This window comes from Bubalus bubalis, chromosome 3 (assembly GCF_019923935.1).
Source record: "Bubalus bubalis isolate 160015118507 breed Murrah chromosome 3, NDDB_SH_1, whole genome shotgun sequence".
Taxonomy (NCBI): Eukaryota; Metazoa; Chordata; class Mammalia; order Artiodactyla; family Bovidae; genus Bubalus; species Bubalus bubalis.
The window spans coordinates 136491504-136510476 of NC_059159.1; the positions used below are offsets into that span (position 1 = coordinate 136491504).

General features: G+C 46.9%; 1 protein-coding gene across 1 annotated transcript in view; it reads right to left on the bottom strand.

Moving 5' to 3' along the window:
* Window positions 1-2416: 2416 nt before the first annotated feature.
* Window positions 2417-18973, bottom strand: part of B4GALT1 (beta-1,4-galactosyltransferase 1) — a 56536-nt gene continuing 39979 nt past the window's right edge. The window contains exons 3-6 of the mRNA XM_006066704.4: window positions 16121-16308; window positions 8898-9020; window positions 5790-5894; window positions 2417-5293 (exon numbers count right to left, since the gene is read on the bottom strand). Coding sequence (XP_006066766.1) covers window positions 5161-5293; window positions 5790-5894; window positions 8898-9020; window positions 16121-16308 — 549 coding nt within the window. The 3' untranslated portion in view covers window positions 2417-5160. The remainder of the gene's footprint in view (window positions 5294-5789; window positions 5895-8897; window positions 9021-16120; window positions 16309-18973) is intronic.

The following is an 18973-nucleotide window of genomic DNA, read 5'->3' on the forward strand; positions in this document are numbered from 1 at the left end:
TAAAACAGGAGAGCAAACTGAGGCTCGGGGAGGGGAACGGACTTTAACTGAGTGACCCAGTGAGTGGGAAATCAGAGGGCCAGACATAGTGACCACTCTTTGTATGGCCTCCTCCAGCCCTCCTCTTGGCCCCTGCCTGGTGTTCTGGCACATAACTTGCTCAAGTGCCGGTATCTTGGGAATGTCACAGTCCTCTGCTTTCTGGTCCATTGACCCTATCACTTCACATGCCATTCAGACCCTGCCGGCTCCTCTGCCGCCTAGCCTGGGGACAGGTCCTGGAGCCCAAATGAAGGCAGCGGCCACGTTCTCTGCCTGGGGACCGTGCCAGGGGAGGAAATGAGGTTCATCTGGCACAACCGGCTCAGCTAGCAAAGCTCATTTCCTTTCTGATGGGGTAAGAAGTTCCAGTTCTTAAGAAGAAATCAGCCCCTAGGAATGTCCAAACTCCCACCTCCTGGAATAAACAGGAGGAGGCGAGCTCAGGAGACTGGTGGAGACTTGGCAACACCTAGCACTCGCTCATCTTCTCATTTCCTCCACTTTCCCCCAATCTTCCCCACACACAGCTTCCCTCTATCACCAGTAGCAAAAACTCCTGAGGTTTCACTCATATACTTCCATGGGCACCCCGGCCATCTGGGCACCACAGCCCTGCCTCCAAAAGACATCTGTGGGTCAGTGATTAGGCATCCAGGTCACATTCTCTCATGGAAAAGAGGTACTCTATGGGGGGCAAGACTGGTACCCACCAAATCCACACCCATGGCTACTGGGCTCTGTCCTGGCTCAGACTTGGTTTGGGTCCCAGGTGAAGCGGCAAACTAAGGGCACTTCTCAAGGAAATGGCTACCCCAGGAGCCTGGCCCTGGCCCTCTTCCTCCATCTTCCTGGTGCCTTAGAGCACACCAACACAGGATTTGAGCCCCCCTCCCTTGCCAAGGCCACCATTCCAAACACCTTCCGTCAGGGCAGGCAGGAAGGGGTGGGGAAATAGCATTGCTGAGGTCTCGGGTGTCTCCAGAAGAGAAGTGGTCACTTACCCTGAGATCCATTCACCCAACTGCCACACAGTTAAGTCCCAGACATGCGCCCTAGAAGAGGAAAAAGATCCCCAGCACACCTGGTGTGTTCATGTGTATATGTGGGTACCGTGTACACAGCAGTATATGTACATGTTGGTATGCATGTGTACCTGCACTTTTAAAATTTAACAAATATTTGTAACGTGCATAATGCTTATTATGAGCTAGATGTGGTCTGAGTGCTTTATAAAATTAATTCACTTGATCTTCCTGACAATCCTATGAAAGAAGTACTATTATCCTATTAAACAGATGAACTGAGGCATAGAGAGGCTAAGTCACTCACTCAAGGTCGTGAAACTGGGAAGCAGCAGCAACAGGATTCGAAGACAGGCATTCTGGCCTCTCCTAAATACTTGGTGGTATCCATGTATTTTGGGAGAGGGAAGGGTGCCCCACTTAACCCAGACCTTATAGCTTGCAAAGCCCTGTAAGGCAGCACTCTGTCCAAAGAAGTCTGGTCAGAAAGCCAGATCTGAGTGCCAGCCACTGCTCAAGCCTAAGGCTACTAGGGCTCTTTCCAGGAGTCACAGGGATGGGTGGAGACGGCCAGATGGCCCTGGTGGGGCTTCAGAGGGCTGTCCTTCCAGCTCTGTTTCCCAGTCGGTCCCACAATCACAGCTCCATCCAGCAGGGCCTGTGGCCCCTCAGCCTGGACAGCGTGGGGGTGACCTCTCCTGCATACTGGTTTCCTCTGGCCCATTTCTTCCAGAAGCCAGTTTAATCAAAGCCACATGTCAGAGGCCACAGTGCCTGATCTGGGGCACTGGAGGAGGTGTCCAAGGTGCTTACTGTCTCAAGTCCTTGGGGCACAGCTAAGGCCTTTTGTAGTGCCAGGTCAGATTTCCTAGGGCTGAGAAGAAAGCATATTGACCTAAGCTAAGCTGCGAACACCTTGTGTAAATGGCTCTGAAAACATGCTGGCTTGTGTGGAAAACAGAACAGAGCCAGAGAACTGCTGGGAAAACTTTTTCTCTGAAGGGTCCCCAGCTGCTATGTGGTAAGTACCCGTGAGGCGCCTATCGCTGTATTTTAGACACATCTCTTTTAAGCCTCAGAAAGTGTGTGTGTTACTATTCCCATTTTACGGATATCCATATGAGACTCAGATGGGGAAACGGCTGATTCCGGTAAGGTGCATGTGATCCCAGGCAGGTGAGATAACATCTCCTCCCCTCACCCAAGCCCCCAGCTCCGCCCCCCACACAGTGAGGCAGGCAGAGGAGGTAGAGCCCCGCTTTCCTCAGACCCTCCCAGCAGGCAGCCCCCATCACTGCCCTCCAGCTTTGGAGGAACCTAACCCCTTACATCAGAAGAGACACCACCTGCCGTTACAAAGATAGGGTCATTTATTCACGTTATATTACTGGATTTTAAAGGCAAAAATACAGTTCTGTTTTGAACACCAACGTCAGACATTCACCCACTTACAATGGTAAATACATACATTTGTGTACATGGGAAATCAAAATACACAGCACACAGGTCTCTAGGACAGGAAGGCTCCCCTCCCTCCAGCCCACCCCCCCACCACTGGTCAGCAGAGGCCCTGAGGAGGCAGCACCAGCATTTCCTTTACCCTCTTGCGCCACCTCTGCCCTCTGACCTTTCCCAAAGGCCACCTTAGAGGGTCACCAGCAACAGAATGGACAGAAACAGAGAAGGGCACGTGACAATGTCATGGTGACAACTTCCAGGTGAAGGAAATGCTCCTGAACCCTCAGTACTCAACTCCCCAGGGAGGAAGTAAGTGCTGCAGCATCTGATGAACCAGACCAGGGCTAGGCTTAACCCTGGGCCCAGGTGGACCCCATGAGCGCACCAGGAGATGAGCAAATGGGGAACGGGTGATGAAGCAGCGTCTCCGGTGGTCCTGAGAATGAACCACAGATTTGACTATTACAATGGAACATGAAAGAAAATGTAATAGGAAAACAAAAAAGAAAAAAAAAAGTCAGAATTTAATTTTTAAAAGTAAAGTAACAAAAAGGTTACCACCCAGGATACTTGTCTCCTTTCTTTTAAGGCACTTTGGAAAAGTCAGGATCTGGGGACAGAAAGTGAGGTCTTCATTCTTTGCGTTTCCCCAAGCTTCCTGTCAGGGCTATTCCTGGCTTTAACAACATCGTTATTAAGGAGTGGGGAATTGACAGAATACTCTTTGCATAGCCCAGCTACAGTGGAAAATAATTTGTAACCAACACAAAGGTTTCTGGTAAAAGAACCAGGTAATAGCATGAAATGTTCAAAGCAATAAAGGCACAGGTATGACTGGGGCCAGGCACCAGTTCAGCGTCCACACTGAGGGCTGGTTTCTAGGCTGCCCCCAGCTGAAAGGTTAACCCTGGGATTAGAAAGCTGAATTTTAAGCCCTCAGCCCAGCCTGGACCCAGCACTCGTGCCTGGTGGCAGGAACTGCCTTGTGCATCTCACCCCAGGCAGGCTAAAACCTCCAGCAGCAGAGGTGGGCTTGGGGAAGAAATCCGCTGTGAGTCGGCCTCCCTGGGGTAGGAGCACCTGCTAAAACCTAAGGGGGGATGGGACGCTTTCGGCACCAGAGTGGCCGTGGGAGGAATGTGGGTGTGTTCAGCTGAACTGCTCTCTAGATCTCTAATTAAAAGGCACATTCATGCTGGAGAATAGACAGTCTGTTTGACCCTGAGTGCCACAGGCCAGTTTTAGGAAACAGGCAAGAGGCAATGGAACAAAAAGGGGGAGGGAGGGAAGAGAAAGGCAGCACAAGGGAGGCAGGAAGAGGAGGAGGACAGAAAACCGGTCCTGCAAGGTGGGCCAGGCAGCTCGGCCAACCAACAGGGCCTGGAAGGCAGCCCCCAGGGGCAGATGGAAGGCCAGTAAACAATCTGATGGCTGTCATTTCCAGCTCCACAGCCTGGGGCCTAAGAGGGTTGCTGGGATCAGTCTGAGGAGGTGAGGGTTGTTCCCTGGCCCTGCCCACCTGGGGAGGGCAGGGAGGTGGCGAGGTGGGGAACTCTGCCAGCAGGCCAAGATGTCTGCCTCCCCCGCAGAGTCCAGCTTGACAGCACTCATGGGGCGCCTTGGCTCTCACCGAAGGACGCAAAGATGTCTATGCTCTTCAGAAAACCTGGCCTGCCAGCTCCATCCGAGGCCCATGTGGGGCCACTACAGCATACGTTATTTTTCCCCCTAAAAAATGCTCAATCCCCATCCCCACATGTAAAACACAATAAAAATACATAGGAAATTCAAGTTTATATAGCATGCTCAGAAAAATAAATTGCCATGACTAAAGACTATGCCATTCTGGATCAACACAAAAATCAAGTTAGACCATAAGGAGGATCTGATTTGTTCTTTCTTTAAAATACTACAAATGCTATTTAAAAAAAGGATTTACATTCAGAAATCAGACATTTGGAGAAAGGCCACTGACTGTGAGAACACCCAAGGCTTTTGCTCTGGTGGCTAAAGTGGCCTTGGAATTCAAGCCTCAAGTTTTAAAATTCTTTTGCTAAGAAAAGACACACATACACAGTGATTGTAATAGTTGCATATCATGGAGAGAGGGTCGAGGGTTGGGGGTGATAACATGAGAATGGTTGAAACTGGGTGTTTTTCTGTTAAAACACGACAACGGAAAAACACCACACCGATCCGATTTCAGCAGCACTCTCCAATTTTTCACAAAGTAAGAATACCATGATTTAAAGCAAAACTCTTACCTATATCACAACAAATTAGCAGGTTTTTTTTTTTTTTTTTTTTTTTTTTTTGCCGGGGATGAGTCCCACAGTCACCAGATTTGGAGCTGTGCACAGCTTTGATTCTTTGGGGTGAATCATGAACATGCCGAGAGCCTCCAAAGGCTGATGGTTTCTATGCTTACATACACCTCGTGGGGCTGATTAGTCACATGCTGAGCCAAGTTGGGGGCAATATATCCCACTCGTCCTGGTCGTCCGGAAAGGCGTCTGAATGATGAGCAGAGAGGGCCTATCACTGATTGTGAGAATGAGAGGGACCAGCCCAGCACACGGGCAGAGACACAGCAGAGGTCCCTGGCCATTTTCAGGTCTCTGATCAGTGCACCAAAATGCTAGCTCGGTGTCCCGATGTCCACTGTGATTTTGGTATACAACGGGTACCTCTGGACCTCTAACACCATGTAGGTGAGTGAGTTCAAACCATCAGAGAGCATTGTCTCCTTTGTATGTGCAATTCGGTCAAACCTACAAGGAACAAACAGACAAAGGGTTTGAAGCCAAAACAAAAATCTTAAAAAAAAAAAAAGCAAAAACAAAACTCAAAACTTTAAACGTGTGTACTTTAATGGCCCCTTTTCCCTCCTACTAGGCTTCTCCGGTGGCTCATCAGTAAGGAATCTACCTGCCAATATAGGAGATGCAGGTTCAATCCCAGGGTCGGGAAGATCCTCTGGAGAAGGAAGTGGCAACCCACTCCAGTATTCTTGCCTGGGAAATCCCATGGACAGAGGGGCCTGGTGGGCTACAGTCCGTGGGATCGCAGAGTCACACACAACTGAGTGACTAAACCACCACCACCACCACCACCACCACCTCCCTCCTACTCCAACCCTGCCCTGTGGATAGAACCTGTTTTCCCTTGAGGCACAGAGCCCACTCCAGAGCCCCATTCCTGCAGCCAGCCCCACCTGAAGGCGGAAGAAGGAAACACACACAGGGGAGAGAATAAAAGAGAACACACCTCTGAGGATTAGGTTCATTTTTCTTGTCTCTCGAGTGGCGGATCATCCGACACTTCCCAATCACAGCATTTGGGCGAGACACAGACATGCCTCTAAAAGCTAATCTGTAAGGAGCAAAGGGACAAGTGGTCATCACAGAGCTGCCACAAGACCCAGGTCCCACAGCCCCAGCTGCAAGACTTTTGTCCCGTCCACCATCCTATCCTGCCAGCTGGTCTCACCAACCCACACCCCAGCCCAGTGTACAGGCAGCAGTTAAAACTCACACCCCTTCCTCATAACCTTTTACCCTTGGTTCTAGATCTTGTGGGGGGACTATCCTGTGCCAGGCACTGGGGGTGTCTGCCCTCGTGGAATTTATGATGTGGATGCTTAGAACGTAGGGCCATAGGGGCCAGGACGAAGGGGAGGAGGTGGGCGTGGGGATGCTCGGCACAGAGGGAGAAGCAACCAACTCCACCTGATCGAGACTGGGCAGAGCCAAGCCCTGAAGATGAGTGGGTGTTTGCCAGAACATTTTGGGCAGTCAGGACAGCACAGGCAAAGGCAGGGAGGTGAGAGCAAGCGCGGTGCCCTCTGGGAGCATCAAAGTTTGGGGTAGGAAGTGGCCAGAGATGAAGCAGGAAAGAAGGGCAGAGACTGTATCATGGAGGCCTTCCAGAGCATCTCCCAGAACAGGGCCAATGTCTGAAAGGGATATAACACAGTCATCCCTTGGTATCCCCAGGGGATCGGTTCCTGGACAACCTCCTTCCCCGTGGTTGCTCAAGTCCCTTATGTAAAATGTGTAGCATTTCCATATAACCTATGCACGTCCTCATCCTCCCATATACTTTACATCACCTCTAGATAACTTATAATACCTAATATAGTGTGAATGATATGTAGAGAGTTATAAATACAATGTAAATGTTATGGAAATAGTCTCAGGTGCACAGCGAATTCAAGTTTTGCTTTCTGGAATTTTCTGGAATTTTTCTTCCCCCCTGAATATTTTCGGTTGGAGGTGCGTTGAATCTGTGGGGATGTGTAATCTGCAGATATGGAGAGCTCACTATATGCTGTGTTTCCCAACACTGTACACAGAGTTGGCCAATGGGAAGTCTCTCTGTTAGGCAGTATAATAATGGAAAGCCGGGAACAAGACTAGAGGCAGCCAGATCACAGTGGAAGATTCTGTGTGGGTTCTGAAGGAGAAAGGAATGAGGAATACCAACCAAAGTCTTGAAAGGAAGAATACAACACTAAGCCGAGAGGCAGAAATGGCTGGTCTGAGGTGACTTAAAGGTTCCCAGCCTGGCCTCCCTCGGTGCTGAGCTAGGGCCTAGCAAAAGCAAGCTGGTACAGAGAAAGAGTTAGGTTCTTTACCTTTCAGGAAAACTGCTCCAGGAGGAGAAGCAAGATAGGCATAAGGGTTTAAGAGGTAAAAACCACTACGTATAAGATAAATATAGCTTCCCTGGTGGCTCAAATGGTAAAGAATCTGCCTGCAATGTAGGAGGCCTAGGTTTGATCCCTGGGTTGGGAAGATCCCCTGGAGAAGTGAATGGCTACCCACTCCAGTATTCTTGTCTGGAGAAGTCCATGGACAGAGGAGCCTGGCAGGCTACAGTCCATGGGGTTGCAAAGAGTCAGACATGACTGAGTGACTAACATGTCCACTTCCCGTAAGACAAATAAGCCACAAGGATGTATTACACAGCAGTGGCACTATAGCCAAAGCTTTATAATGACCATACATGGAATATAACCTTTAAAAACTGTGAAGTACTATGTCGTACATCTGAAACATACACTGTACATCAACTATACCTCAATTTAAAAATTTTAAAAACTTTTTTGTAAAGAAAGGACAGAAAGCTCCTCCACAACCACTGATGCTTCTGTTCCCCCACCCTCAGGAGTTTGTCCTCGGGGCTCCCTCCTGGAGACTTTTCTGATCACTCAGGTCTGTGCAGCACGTCAGTCTTGTACACCATCACATGAGCCCAGCTGCCTGGGTGCAGTGCTGTGAAAGGAAGTCTGTTTCTGTCTGGAATCCCTGTTCAGGGCTTCAGTGTCTTCCTCCCCACTGGCCCTGCCTGGCCCAGTGTTCTGCATATTGATAATCAATCTCTAAAATTCAAGTTTTCTTCAAGGACTGTGTTAAAGACTTGGGTCTATGCTGCAAAGCTAATCTTAAGTGACTTGGATGCTGCTCTGAAAGACATCTTCTGTTAATGATGAAATTAATGTACTCCAGTTCAGGAAGGCACCAGGGTGTATTCTGGTTTCAAACTCAGTGGCAAGTTCAGGTTGGCTCCCAGAGGGAGAAGGTGCTTTTTGCCTACAACCAGCAGGGGTGAATATTCCACTGCCAGGAAAAACCAAGCAGAATGTGCTTTCAAATGCCACTGACAGATGGTTTTTTTTTTTTTACCATCTGTGAGGACAACTCACATAATAAAGTTTTACCAACTCATGAAGAGCCCCAGGGTGTGGATGGCCATGTTGTGTGAGTCACCCCTTCACATGTTTCTCATTTTACATTTTCCAGAAGGCTAAGGCAAAAATCACAGAAGCTAGTTTTCCTAAAGATACTTTTTAATGTTTTAAAACTTTTTTTTGTATTGGTGTATAGCCGATTAAAAATGTTGCCATTGTTTCAGGTGGACAAGGAAGGGACTCAGCTATACATCATATACATGTATCCATTCTTCCCCAAACTTCCCTCCCATCTAGGCTGCCACATAACATTGAGCAGAGTTCCATGTGCTATACAATAGGACCTTACTGGTTATCCATTTAAATACAGCAGTGAGTACAGGTTGCATATTTTGTTGTTTTTGTTCCTAATGCAGGTAGGTTAAAACCTTCAAGCGCACATCAGAGTTACACACATGCTTATTTTCAGATGCTTTCCAGTTTCGTTAAGGGTTCTCATGGTGTGTCTCTTAAGACACTCTTTATCACCTGGAGCATCTGCAGCAGGGCTCACCTAAGAATTCAGGCTCAGTGGGGACTGCATCTCTCCTCAGGGTCAATCCTTGCAAAATAACCAAGCACAGAGAGAAAAACCAGAAGTGAAGGGAGACAGGGAAGCACGAGATCTAAGTTGTGACACTTACCTGTTATAAATGTCATCATCTTCACCCCCCCAGCCCCAGTAGTTGTTAGGAAATCCATTGATGCTGAGAAACTGTTGTTTACTTAGAGCAGAGACACCTCCAAAATACTGCACGTAAGGTAGGCTGGGGAAAAAAACCATACACACGCACACACAGAGGACCAGTAGTTAGTATTTATTCTTTAATAAAGTTCACTCAAAATATAAATACTTCTGGGATTCCCCCAATGCAGGAGACATGGGTTCCATCTCTGGTCCAGGAAGACCTCACTTGCCTCGGAACAACTACACTCTGCACCACAACTATTGAGCCTGTGCTCTCAAGCCCAAGAACCGCAACTACTGGAGCTCGTGTGCCTAGAGCCCATGCTCTGCAACAAGAGAAGCCACCACAATGAGAGACCCACACACTGCGGCGAAGAGTTAGCCCCATTCGCCACCACTAGAGAAAAGCCCACGTGCAGGAACGAAGACCCAGCACTGCCAAAGATGAATCAGTTCAGTCACTCAGCCGTCTCCAACTCTTTGTGACCCCATGGGCTGCAGCATGCCAGGCTTCCCTGTCCATCACCAACTCCTGGAGCTTGCTCAAACTCATGTCCGTCAAGTCGGTGATGCCAGCCAACTATCTTATCCTCTGTCGCCCCTTCTGCTCCTGGCTTCAATCTTTCCCAGCATCAGGGTCTTATTATTTTTTAAAGATATATAAACACTTCTAAAGTTATTTTTATTCCCTGGAACTTTTAAGTTAGGGATTTATGAGGGTTTCCTTTGTTTTGTTTTCATATCAGACTCAGATTACCTCAGAGAAGACACAGATATCAAAAAGCAGAATCTTGCACTTTCCAAGAACACTGCTAATCTAGACAATCAGTCAGTGACAAATACAGAGGCCCAGTTCTGCACTGCTTGAGAACCTGCTTTCCATGGGTCAGAAATCCTTCTCCAGAAGGTCCCAGAAACTGAGACTGCTTTAGAGTCTCCTGTGCCCACCCTGTCATGCCCCCCTTCCCACCCCTGGCCCATCTACAGTCTTGCTTTCATTCTTCCAAAGGTATACTGACTTGAACACTGACCCCAACAATCAAGACAAAATTTGCTAAAATAAAAATTTTCTTGGAAAATTCTACCACATCCTGACTTGGCAAAATGTATGATGATGAATCTATTTTGACCCATTTTCAAGCAGCAGGGCATCTGGGCTTTCATCCTTCCAAACCATTCTGCATTTCAGTATTTCAGTGGTTATGAATCGTGGACTCCTGAGGGACACAGAGGAAGAACTGACGAGAAATGTTAAGAATCTGGATGTGCCCAGAGGGCAAGCAAAGGCTTTCCTGTGGGCTTTATAAAGGCTGCGATTCTGTGACAGCCCTGTGTGTACCTCCAAACCACAACTGGGCTTTTACTGGAATCCAAAGAGACCAAAACCCATCACACAAATTAAGGAAAACTCTAACTCAGACTTTGAGGGGGAAGTCAGCCAAACCATACAAAATGTATGAAAAAAAAGATGCAGTTATTATTTTCAAATACGTTCCAGAATTCTGACTGCAAGCATACACAAGCAAAGATCCCTGGGGGCCTGCTTTAATGAATCAAAGATCAGATCAGATCAGATCAGTTGCTCAGTCGTGTCCGACTCTTTGCGACCCCATGAATTGCAGCATGCCAAGCCTCCCTGTCCATCACCAACTCCCGGAGTTCACTGAGACTCACGTCATCAAGTCAGTGATGCCATCCAGCCACCTCATCCTCTGTCGTCCCCTTCTCCTCTTGCCCCCAATCCCTCCCAGCATCAGAGTCTTTTCCAATGAGTCAACTCTTCGCATGAGGTGGCCAAAGTACTGGAGTTTCAGCTTTAGCATCATTCCTTCTAAGGAAATCCCAGGGCTGATCTCCTTCAGAATGGACTGGTTGGATCTCCTTGCAGTCCAAGGGACTCTTAGGAGTCTTCTCCAACATCACAGTTCAAAAGCATTAATTCTTCGGTGCTCAGCCTTCTTCACAGTCCAACTCTCACATCCATACATGACCACTGAAAAAACCATAGCCTTGACTAGACGAACCTTTGTTGGCAAGGTAATGTCTCTGCTTTTCAATATGCTATCTAGGTTGGTCATAACTTTCCTTCCAAGGAGTAAGCATCTTTTAATTTCATGGCTGCAGTCACCATCTGCAGTGATTTTGGAGCCCAGAAAAATAAAGTCTGACACTGTTTCCACTGTTTCCCCATCTATTTCCCATGAAGTGATGGGACCAGATGCCATGAATTTCGTTTTCTGAATGTTGAGCTTTAAGCCAACTTTTTCACTCTCCACTTTCACCTTCATCAAGAGGCTTTTTAGTTCCTCTTCACTTTCTGCCATAAGGGTGGTGTCATATGCATATCTGAGGTTATTGATATTTCTCCCGGCAATCTTGATTCCAGCTTGTGTTTCTTCCAGTCCAGCGTTTCTCATGATGTACTCTGCATAGAAGTTAAATAAACAGGGTGACAATATACAGCCTTGACATACTCCTTTTCCTATTTGGAACCAGTCTGTTGTTCCATGTCCAGTTCTAACTGTTGCTTCCTGACCTGCATACAAATTTCTCAAGAGGCAGATCAGGTGGTCTGGTATTCCCATCTCTTTCAGAATTTTCCAGTTTATTGTGATCCACACAGTCAAAGGCTTTGGCATAGTCAATAAAGCAGAAATAGATGTTTTTCTGGAACTCTCTTGCTTTTTCAATGATTCAGCGGATGTTGGCAATTTGATCTCTGGTTCCTCTGCCTTTTCTAAAACCAGCTTGAACATCAGGAAATTCACGGTTCACATATTGCTGAAGCCTGCCTTGGAGAATTTTAAGCATTACTTTACTAGCGTGTGAGATGAGTGCAATTGTGTGGTAGTTTGAGCATTCTTTGGCATTGCCTTTCTTTGGGATTGGAATGAAAACTGACCTCTTCCAGTCCTGTGGCCACTGCTGAGTTTTCCAAATTTGCTGGCATATTGAGTGCAGCACTTTCACAGCATCATCTTTCAGGATTTGGAATAGCTCCACTGGAATTCTATCACCTCCACTAGCTTTGTTCGTAGTGATGCTTTCTAAGGCCCACTTGACTTCACATTCCAGGATGTCTGGCTCTAGGTCAGTGATCACACCATCATGATTATCTGGGTCGTGAAGCTCTTTTTTGTACAGTTCTTCTGTGTATTCTTGCCATCTCTTCTTAATATCTTCTGCTTCTGTTAGGTCCATACCATTTCTGTTCTTTATCGAGCCTATCTTTGCATGAAATGTTCTTTTGGTATCTCTGATTTTCTTGAAGAGATTTCTAGTCTTTCCCATTCTGTTGTTTTCCTCTATTTCTTTGCATTGATTGCTGAAGAAGGCTTTCTTATCTCTTCTTGCTATTCTTTGGAACTCTGCATTCAGATGGGTATATCTTTCCTTTTCGCCTTTGCTTTTCGCTTCTCTTCTTTTCACAGCTATAATCCACTTGTAATTAGGTATCATCATTTAAGCATCAAGTCATCCCCCTTTGATTATCTGCACACTATAGTCTGCACTTATAATGTGAGGGTTTGAAAACCAGAGGTGACCAGGCCATTAAGGCTTTTTCATAATCAGTGTTTTTATAGAAGTGGACTCTCAGCCACTGCACAGGGGAAGTATATGCTATTCTGACCAGATTTGGTTTTGCTGTCTCTGCTGGTTTCTCTTACCTTCCTGCCTCGTCTCCCAAGCCTAACTAGTTCTGGGTGAAATATACATGATGCTGTGGTAAAGAATTAGGTAAGCACCACCACACTTCAAGGGCAGAGTTCAGAGGAACCGGCGTGTCTCAAAGAGGAGAAGATGCACAAACAGGGAGGGAGAGGGGGAAGATAGGAGGGTACAAAGTTCTGTTTACATCCTTTAAGACTGGATGTTTATGGTCTGAATGCTTTAATCTTGGGGAAGGACTTCAGAGCATCCTCTGTTCATCTCACAACCCTCATGCCCCCAGCAAGGGGGGACAGAAAGAAATGATGAGAGCAAGATGAGTCTGGGGCTTCCCTAGTGGTCCAGTGATTAAGGATCTGCCTTGCAATCCAAGGGACACTGGTTTGATTCCTGGTCCAGGAAGATCCCATGTGTTGCAGAGCAACTAAGTCCGTGAGCCACAACTACTGAAGCCCTCGTGCCTAGAGCCTATGCTCACGACAAAAGAAGCCACTGCAATGAGAAGCCTGTGACCACAAGCAGCCCCTGCTTCCTGCAACTAGAGAAAGCCCATGTGCAGTAACAAAGACCCAGCATGGCCAAAAAATTAAATAAACTTTAAAAAATAAATAAAATGAGTCTGAAAGAAAGCTGTTGTATCTATACCAAGGGACTGCCAGTTGGCACACAGGCCTGCAGTACTGCGGTAGTCAAGCCTGAGCCAGGGATGCCCAGCACACAAGGTACCCACAGCACACCTTCTTGGAGCTTCCAGGTTGACTTAGAGCATGGAGGAAGAGGTCAGTTTACCCAACTGACAGGTGCCTTAAGTTTATGTTGATACGAATATGGACAAATTATGGAATGAAATGCAAATTTACTTTTTAAGATTAAAAAAATGGACCACAAGACTATTTTCCACCTATGACAATAGGCTTTAATTACTGCTGCTCCTGGGAATAGGCATCAGCTGGCTTCCTCGCAAAGGGGCATTTTGGTGGGAAAGTCTGAGCCCCAGTGTTTAAGCAGAAGCCTGTGCTTTGCAGGGAAAGAGAACCGTGTTCCTTCTTAAAGTGCCAAGGAAGATCTGCTCAATTACCCAAGTCTAAGAAATTACTGAGGGAAGATGACTCCAATTTGCTTCCCAAATTGTGAGGGGAATGGGAGAAGAAAGTCAAATAATACAACCACACCTCTGGAGCCTGAAGATAAGTACCATCCCAAATATAAACACTTCTCACCTGAAGGTGCAGAGGTATAGGTGCTTCTGGACTCCACTTCCCTCCTTAAATAATAACCGACTATGATTATTCTCCATCTGAATGCAGAGTTCCAAAGAATAGCAAGGAGAGATAAGAAAGTGCTCCTCAGTGAGCAGTGCAAAGAAACAGAGGAAAACAACAGAATGGGAAAGACTAGAGATCTCTTCAAGAAAAATTAGAGATACCAAGGGAACATTTCATGCAAAGATGGGCTCAATAAAGGACAGAAATGGTATGGCCCTAACAGAAGCAGAAGATATTAAGAGGTGGCAAGAATACACAGAAGAACTGTACAAAAAAGAGCTTCACGACCCAGATAATCATGATGGTGTGATCACTGACCTAGAGCCAGACATCCTGGAATGTGAAGTCAAGTGGGCCTTAGAAAGCATCACTACGAACAAAGTTAGTGGAGGTGATGGAATTCCAGTGGAGCTATTTCGAATCCTGAAAGACGATGCTGTGAAAGTGCTGCACTCGATATGCCAGCAAATTTGGAAAACTCAGCAGTGGCCACAGGATTGGAAAAGGTCAGTTTTCATTCCAATCCCAAAGAAAGGCAATGCCAAAGAATGCTCAAACTACCACACAATTGCACTCATCTCACACGCTAGTAAAGTAATGCTCAAAATTCTCCAAGCCAGGCTTCGCAATACGTGAACCACACACTTCCAGATGTTCAAGCTGGTTTTAGAAAAGGCAGGGGAACCAGAGATCAAATTGTCAACATTCGCTGGATCATTGAAAAAGCAAGAGAGTTCCAGAAAAACATCTATTTCTGCTTTATTGACTATGCCAAAGCCTTTGACTGTGTGGATCACAATAAACTGAAAAATTCTGAAAGAATTGGGATGGGAATACCAGACCACCCGACCTGCCTCTTCAGAAATCTGTACTGGACATGGAACAACAGACTGGTTCCAGATAGGAAAAGGAGTACGTCAAGGCTGTATATTATCACCCTGCTTATTTAACTTCTATGCAGAGTACATCATGAGAAACGCTGGGCTGGATGAAACACAAGCTGGAATCGAGATTGTCGGGAGAAATACCAATAACCTCAGATATGTAGTTGACACCACCCTTATGGCAGAAAGTGAAGAAGAACTAAAGAGCCTCTTGATGAAAGTGAAAGAGGAGAGTGAAAAAGTTGGCTTAAAGCTCAACATCCAGAAAACAAACATTATGGCATCTGGTCCCATCACTTCATGGGAAACAGATGGGGAAACAGTGGAAACAGTGGCTGACTTTGTTTTTCTGGGCTCCAAAATCACTGCAGATGGTGATCACAGTCATGAAATTAAAAGATGCTTACTCCTTGGAAGGAAAGTCATGACCAACCTAGACAGCATACTAAAGCAGAGACATTACTTTGCCAACAAACGTCCGTCTAGTCAAGGCTATGGTTTTTCCAGTAGTCATGTATGGATGTGAAAGCTGGACTCTAAAGAAGGCTGAGCACCAAAGCATTGATGCTTTTGAACTGTGGTGTTGGAGAAGACTCTTGAGAGTCCCTTGGACTGCAAGGAGATCCAACCAGTCCATCCTAAAGGAGATCAGTTCTGGGTGTTCATTGGAAGGACTGATGTTGAAGCTGAAACTCAAATACTTTGGTCACCTGATGCAAAGAGCTGATTCATTTGAAAAGATCCTGATGCTGGGAAAGATTGAGGGCAGGAGGAAAAGGGGATGACAGAGGATGAGATGGTTGGATGGCATCACCAACTCAATGGAGATGAGTTTGAGTAAACTCCAGGAGTTGGTAGTGGACAGGGAGGCCTGGCGCGCTGTGGTCCATGGGGTCGCGAAGAGTCGGACACAACCGAGTGACTGAACTGAACTGATGAGCTTCAAAGGACTTCCCAGGTGGCTCCAGTGGTCTAGAACTCCTACCAATGCAGGAGACGGAAGAGACATGGGTTCGATCACTGGGCCAGGAAGATCCCCTGGACGTGGGGCATAACAAGCCACTCCAGGATTCCTGCCTAGAGAATCCCACAGACAGAGGGGCCTGGTGGGCTACGGTCCATAGGGGTGCAAGGAGTCAGACACGACTGACGTGACTTAGCACAGCACTCAGCACATGTGCACTCTGAAGAGACTTAACACAGCATTCACACACATGTGCTTCAAAAGCACCCAGTTCTCCCAAAAGGCATTCTCCTCCAAAGCCTAAGAGGCACTACTCCTGGGCTAGAGGAACTGTGTTCCCTGGTTGTCATGGAAGACACAAAAATGTTTTCTGCAGATTCCAGTAAACATCTCTTACCTAAATCCAAACTTATCCATTGCTACAGAAATGTGCCGTGGCTGTGAAAAGCACCTGTAGGTGTTATGGTCGTTCATTGGGATGAGGTCCACATCGCTAAATACAAAGCAGTTGTAGTCATAGTCCTTCAAGGCCTCTTTAAAGCCAACATTGAGGAGCTTTGCGCGGTTGAACATGGACTCTCCAGCCTGGTGCAGAAACAAAAAAAAGTGCCATCAGATGCCATGAAGCCTTTCAGCCAAACACTCATGGGGACTGGTGACCTGTCTGCTTCACGTGGCCCTTAGACCATTCCTGGGCCTCATTTTCTACCCTCAGTTTACAACTCAATTCTGAATAGCATTCCCTGAACCAGCAATCCCTCTTCTAGGAGTTATTCTGTAGGACTTGCAAGTGTGCAAATGACAGATGAACAACGTGTTCACTCTTTTCACCACATGTTCACCAACGCAAAAGGCTGCAAACAATGATGTAAGCATGACCAGGAAACGGCTTCAATAAACCATGATGCATCCATATAATGGAATAGAGCTGTTTTAAAAAAAAAAAATAAGGATGCTCTAAAAGGAAATGATCATTGAGATAGGATTGGTAGGTGAAAGGTGTTTAAACAGATGTGTTATTTATTCTTATAGTACATACAGGCTAATTGCAGGAAGGATATCAGGAAACTACTGACAATGGGACTTTTTCACTTCTACCTGCTTTTGTGTGGTTGACTAGGGTTTGATCATCACATTGGGTCCAGGTATTTGTCACTAAACCAGGCACCAGGAAATATGGCAAACTCAAGTCAGTCTCTGCCCTCCCAGTGCTCACCGTGTAGGGTGGGACCACTGAGCTACAGGGCTCTGTACATACATAGTGTGTATGAGAGAGGAGGACACCCGCTTCAGGATGCCAACCACGGGGTCTACAAGAATTAAGTGTGTTGGTGCAAAGGTACTTCATATTTTATTTACTTCTCTTGTTTATTTTCAGTCTCCCCCAATTAGAACCTAAGCTCAATGAACGCTGGAATTTTTTTTTTTGCTGTTTCTTCACCCATTGGAAACAGGCCTGGAACACAGCCTGGCATACAGTAAGAGCTCAGTATATAACCACTGGATGGATGGATGGCTGGATGAGTAGACAAATGGATGGACTTCAACATACAATGGCAGATGACAACCCTTTGGGGAGACTCCAACCTAAGGGGCCTCTCATGGGTCTCTGCTCTTACCAGTTACCAAGACCCCAGGTTAGTAAGGACAGTAACATCATCGACACAATCATGCTTACACTGAATTCACAAGCACTTCAATACCCATACTCGCATCCTGGCTGGAATTCTCCCACCATTGTCATGAAGAAACTAAGGCCACATAAGTGACACAGCTGGTGCTGGAACCCAGCCCTCTAGAACCCTCACTTTTCAGTCTTTCTCAGGATCAACAAGATCAAGGACCTCTACTTTGGGGGAAACTGTGCCTCACGAGGGCCTACAGTATCTGTACAGTCTCTAAGGTGGGGTGCTGAACATCTTCTCTCCAGGACTCTAAGATAGGGCCTGGACACTGGCTCTCCACCAGGCTGCCTAAGTGAGGACAGAGTGCCCGGATGGTGCCACATCCCCCAGTGTCAGGAGGGTGACTTGGGGCAACAGACCACTTGAGAAAGACAAGTACCAGAAAGTCAGAAAGAGCAGCCCAAAAGAGTAAATGAAACATTTTACATGAGAGCTCCTTTCTTCAGCCTGTGACAAAGCATTCTAACCATGTGTGGTAAAGGGAGAAGGCTGCGCCCTGTGGTACTCGGGGTGTACTTGGGCTGCTCTGTCAGGTAAGAGAGAGGCACCATGGCGTCGCAAAGAGCTGGACACAACTGAGCACGCACGCAGGCACACACGCCAGTTAAGAACCATTTAGAATTCTGCCTTCAGCTAATTCTGTGTAAGTCCTGAGACCAAGAGAAAAAAAAAAAGACCAAAGTTTAGGAACTGCATATGAAGTTGTTGTCATTATTATTATTATTATAACACACCGCTAATATTCTCGGGGGGATCTGATACACCAGGCACAGGGAAGTATTTTACAAGCATGGTGTGTCCTTTAATCATCTCAACAATCTTGTTAACAACCTTCACCCCCAAATCTGATTTGCTTCCTTCTCCCACACCCTTCGACCTCCTGGAAATAGAGGCCTGCATCTAGTGGTTTCCATTTTCCTCCTCCAGCCCCATTAAGATTCTCAAAGAGTTAGCTTTCTCTGAATATTGCGAGATAAAATTCAGCCCCATTGAACATGTTTCCAACAAGTGAACCGGCAATGTTCCAACAAAGCCTTTTCCCAGTTGTGGAGCAGACCCCCACCCAAGAATCGCTGCCCACTGTTCCCTTCTGTTGGTCTGCTCCCCAGTGATAGAAGCAGGGTGTTGGTGGCCTTGTCTGAAGCACAGGACCTGGCCTGTTGGCCATGACTGTTTGATCTAAGCAGATACCTGACTGAGACTACCCTAAGCATTTTCCTCTCACAGGAACTAGAAATATGGAACCATGAATGGGCACCGCTGGTGCCAACCCCAGGACCAATGGCAGTCTGGAGGAGAAACCCAAAGAGCAGACCTGTTCTACCCCTTTCCCCATGTGTGGGGTGATTGACAAGTGGGTGTATCAGTCAAGAGAGGCCAACATCCATCAGTCCAGAGGGGACAGGAGTCTGGGCCTGGTCAGTGTGCTGACCTGGGGAAGAGTGAGGACACGTGAGGTGGGAGGCCTGGCAGAGTCTACGCTCTCCAGACACTTCATGCAGCAAACCCAATGCCCTTCGGGCAGATCTGGGTGGCAGGGACAAATGTCTCAAGAAGTGTCAGAT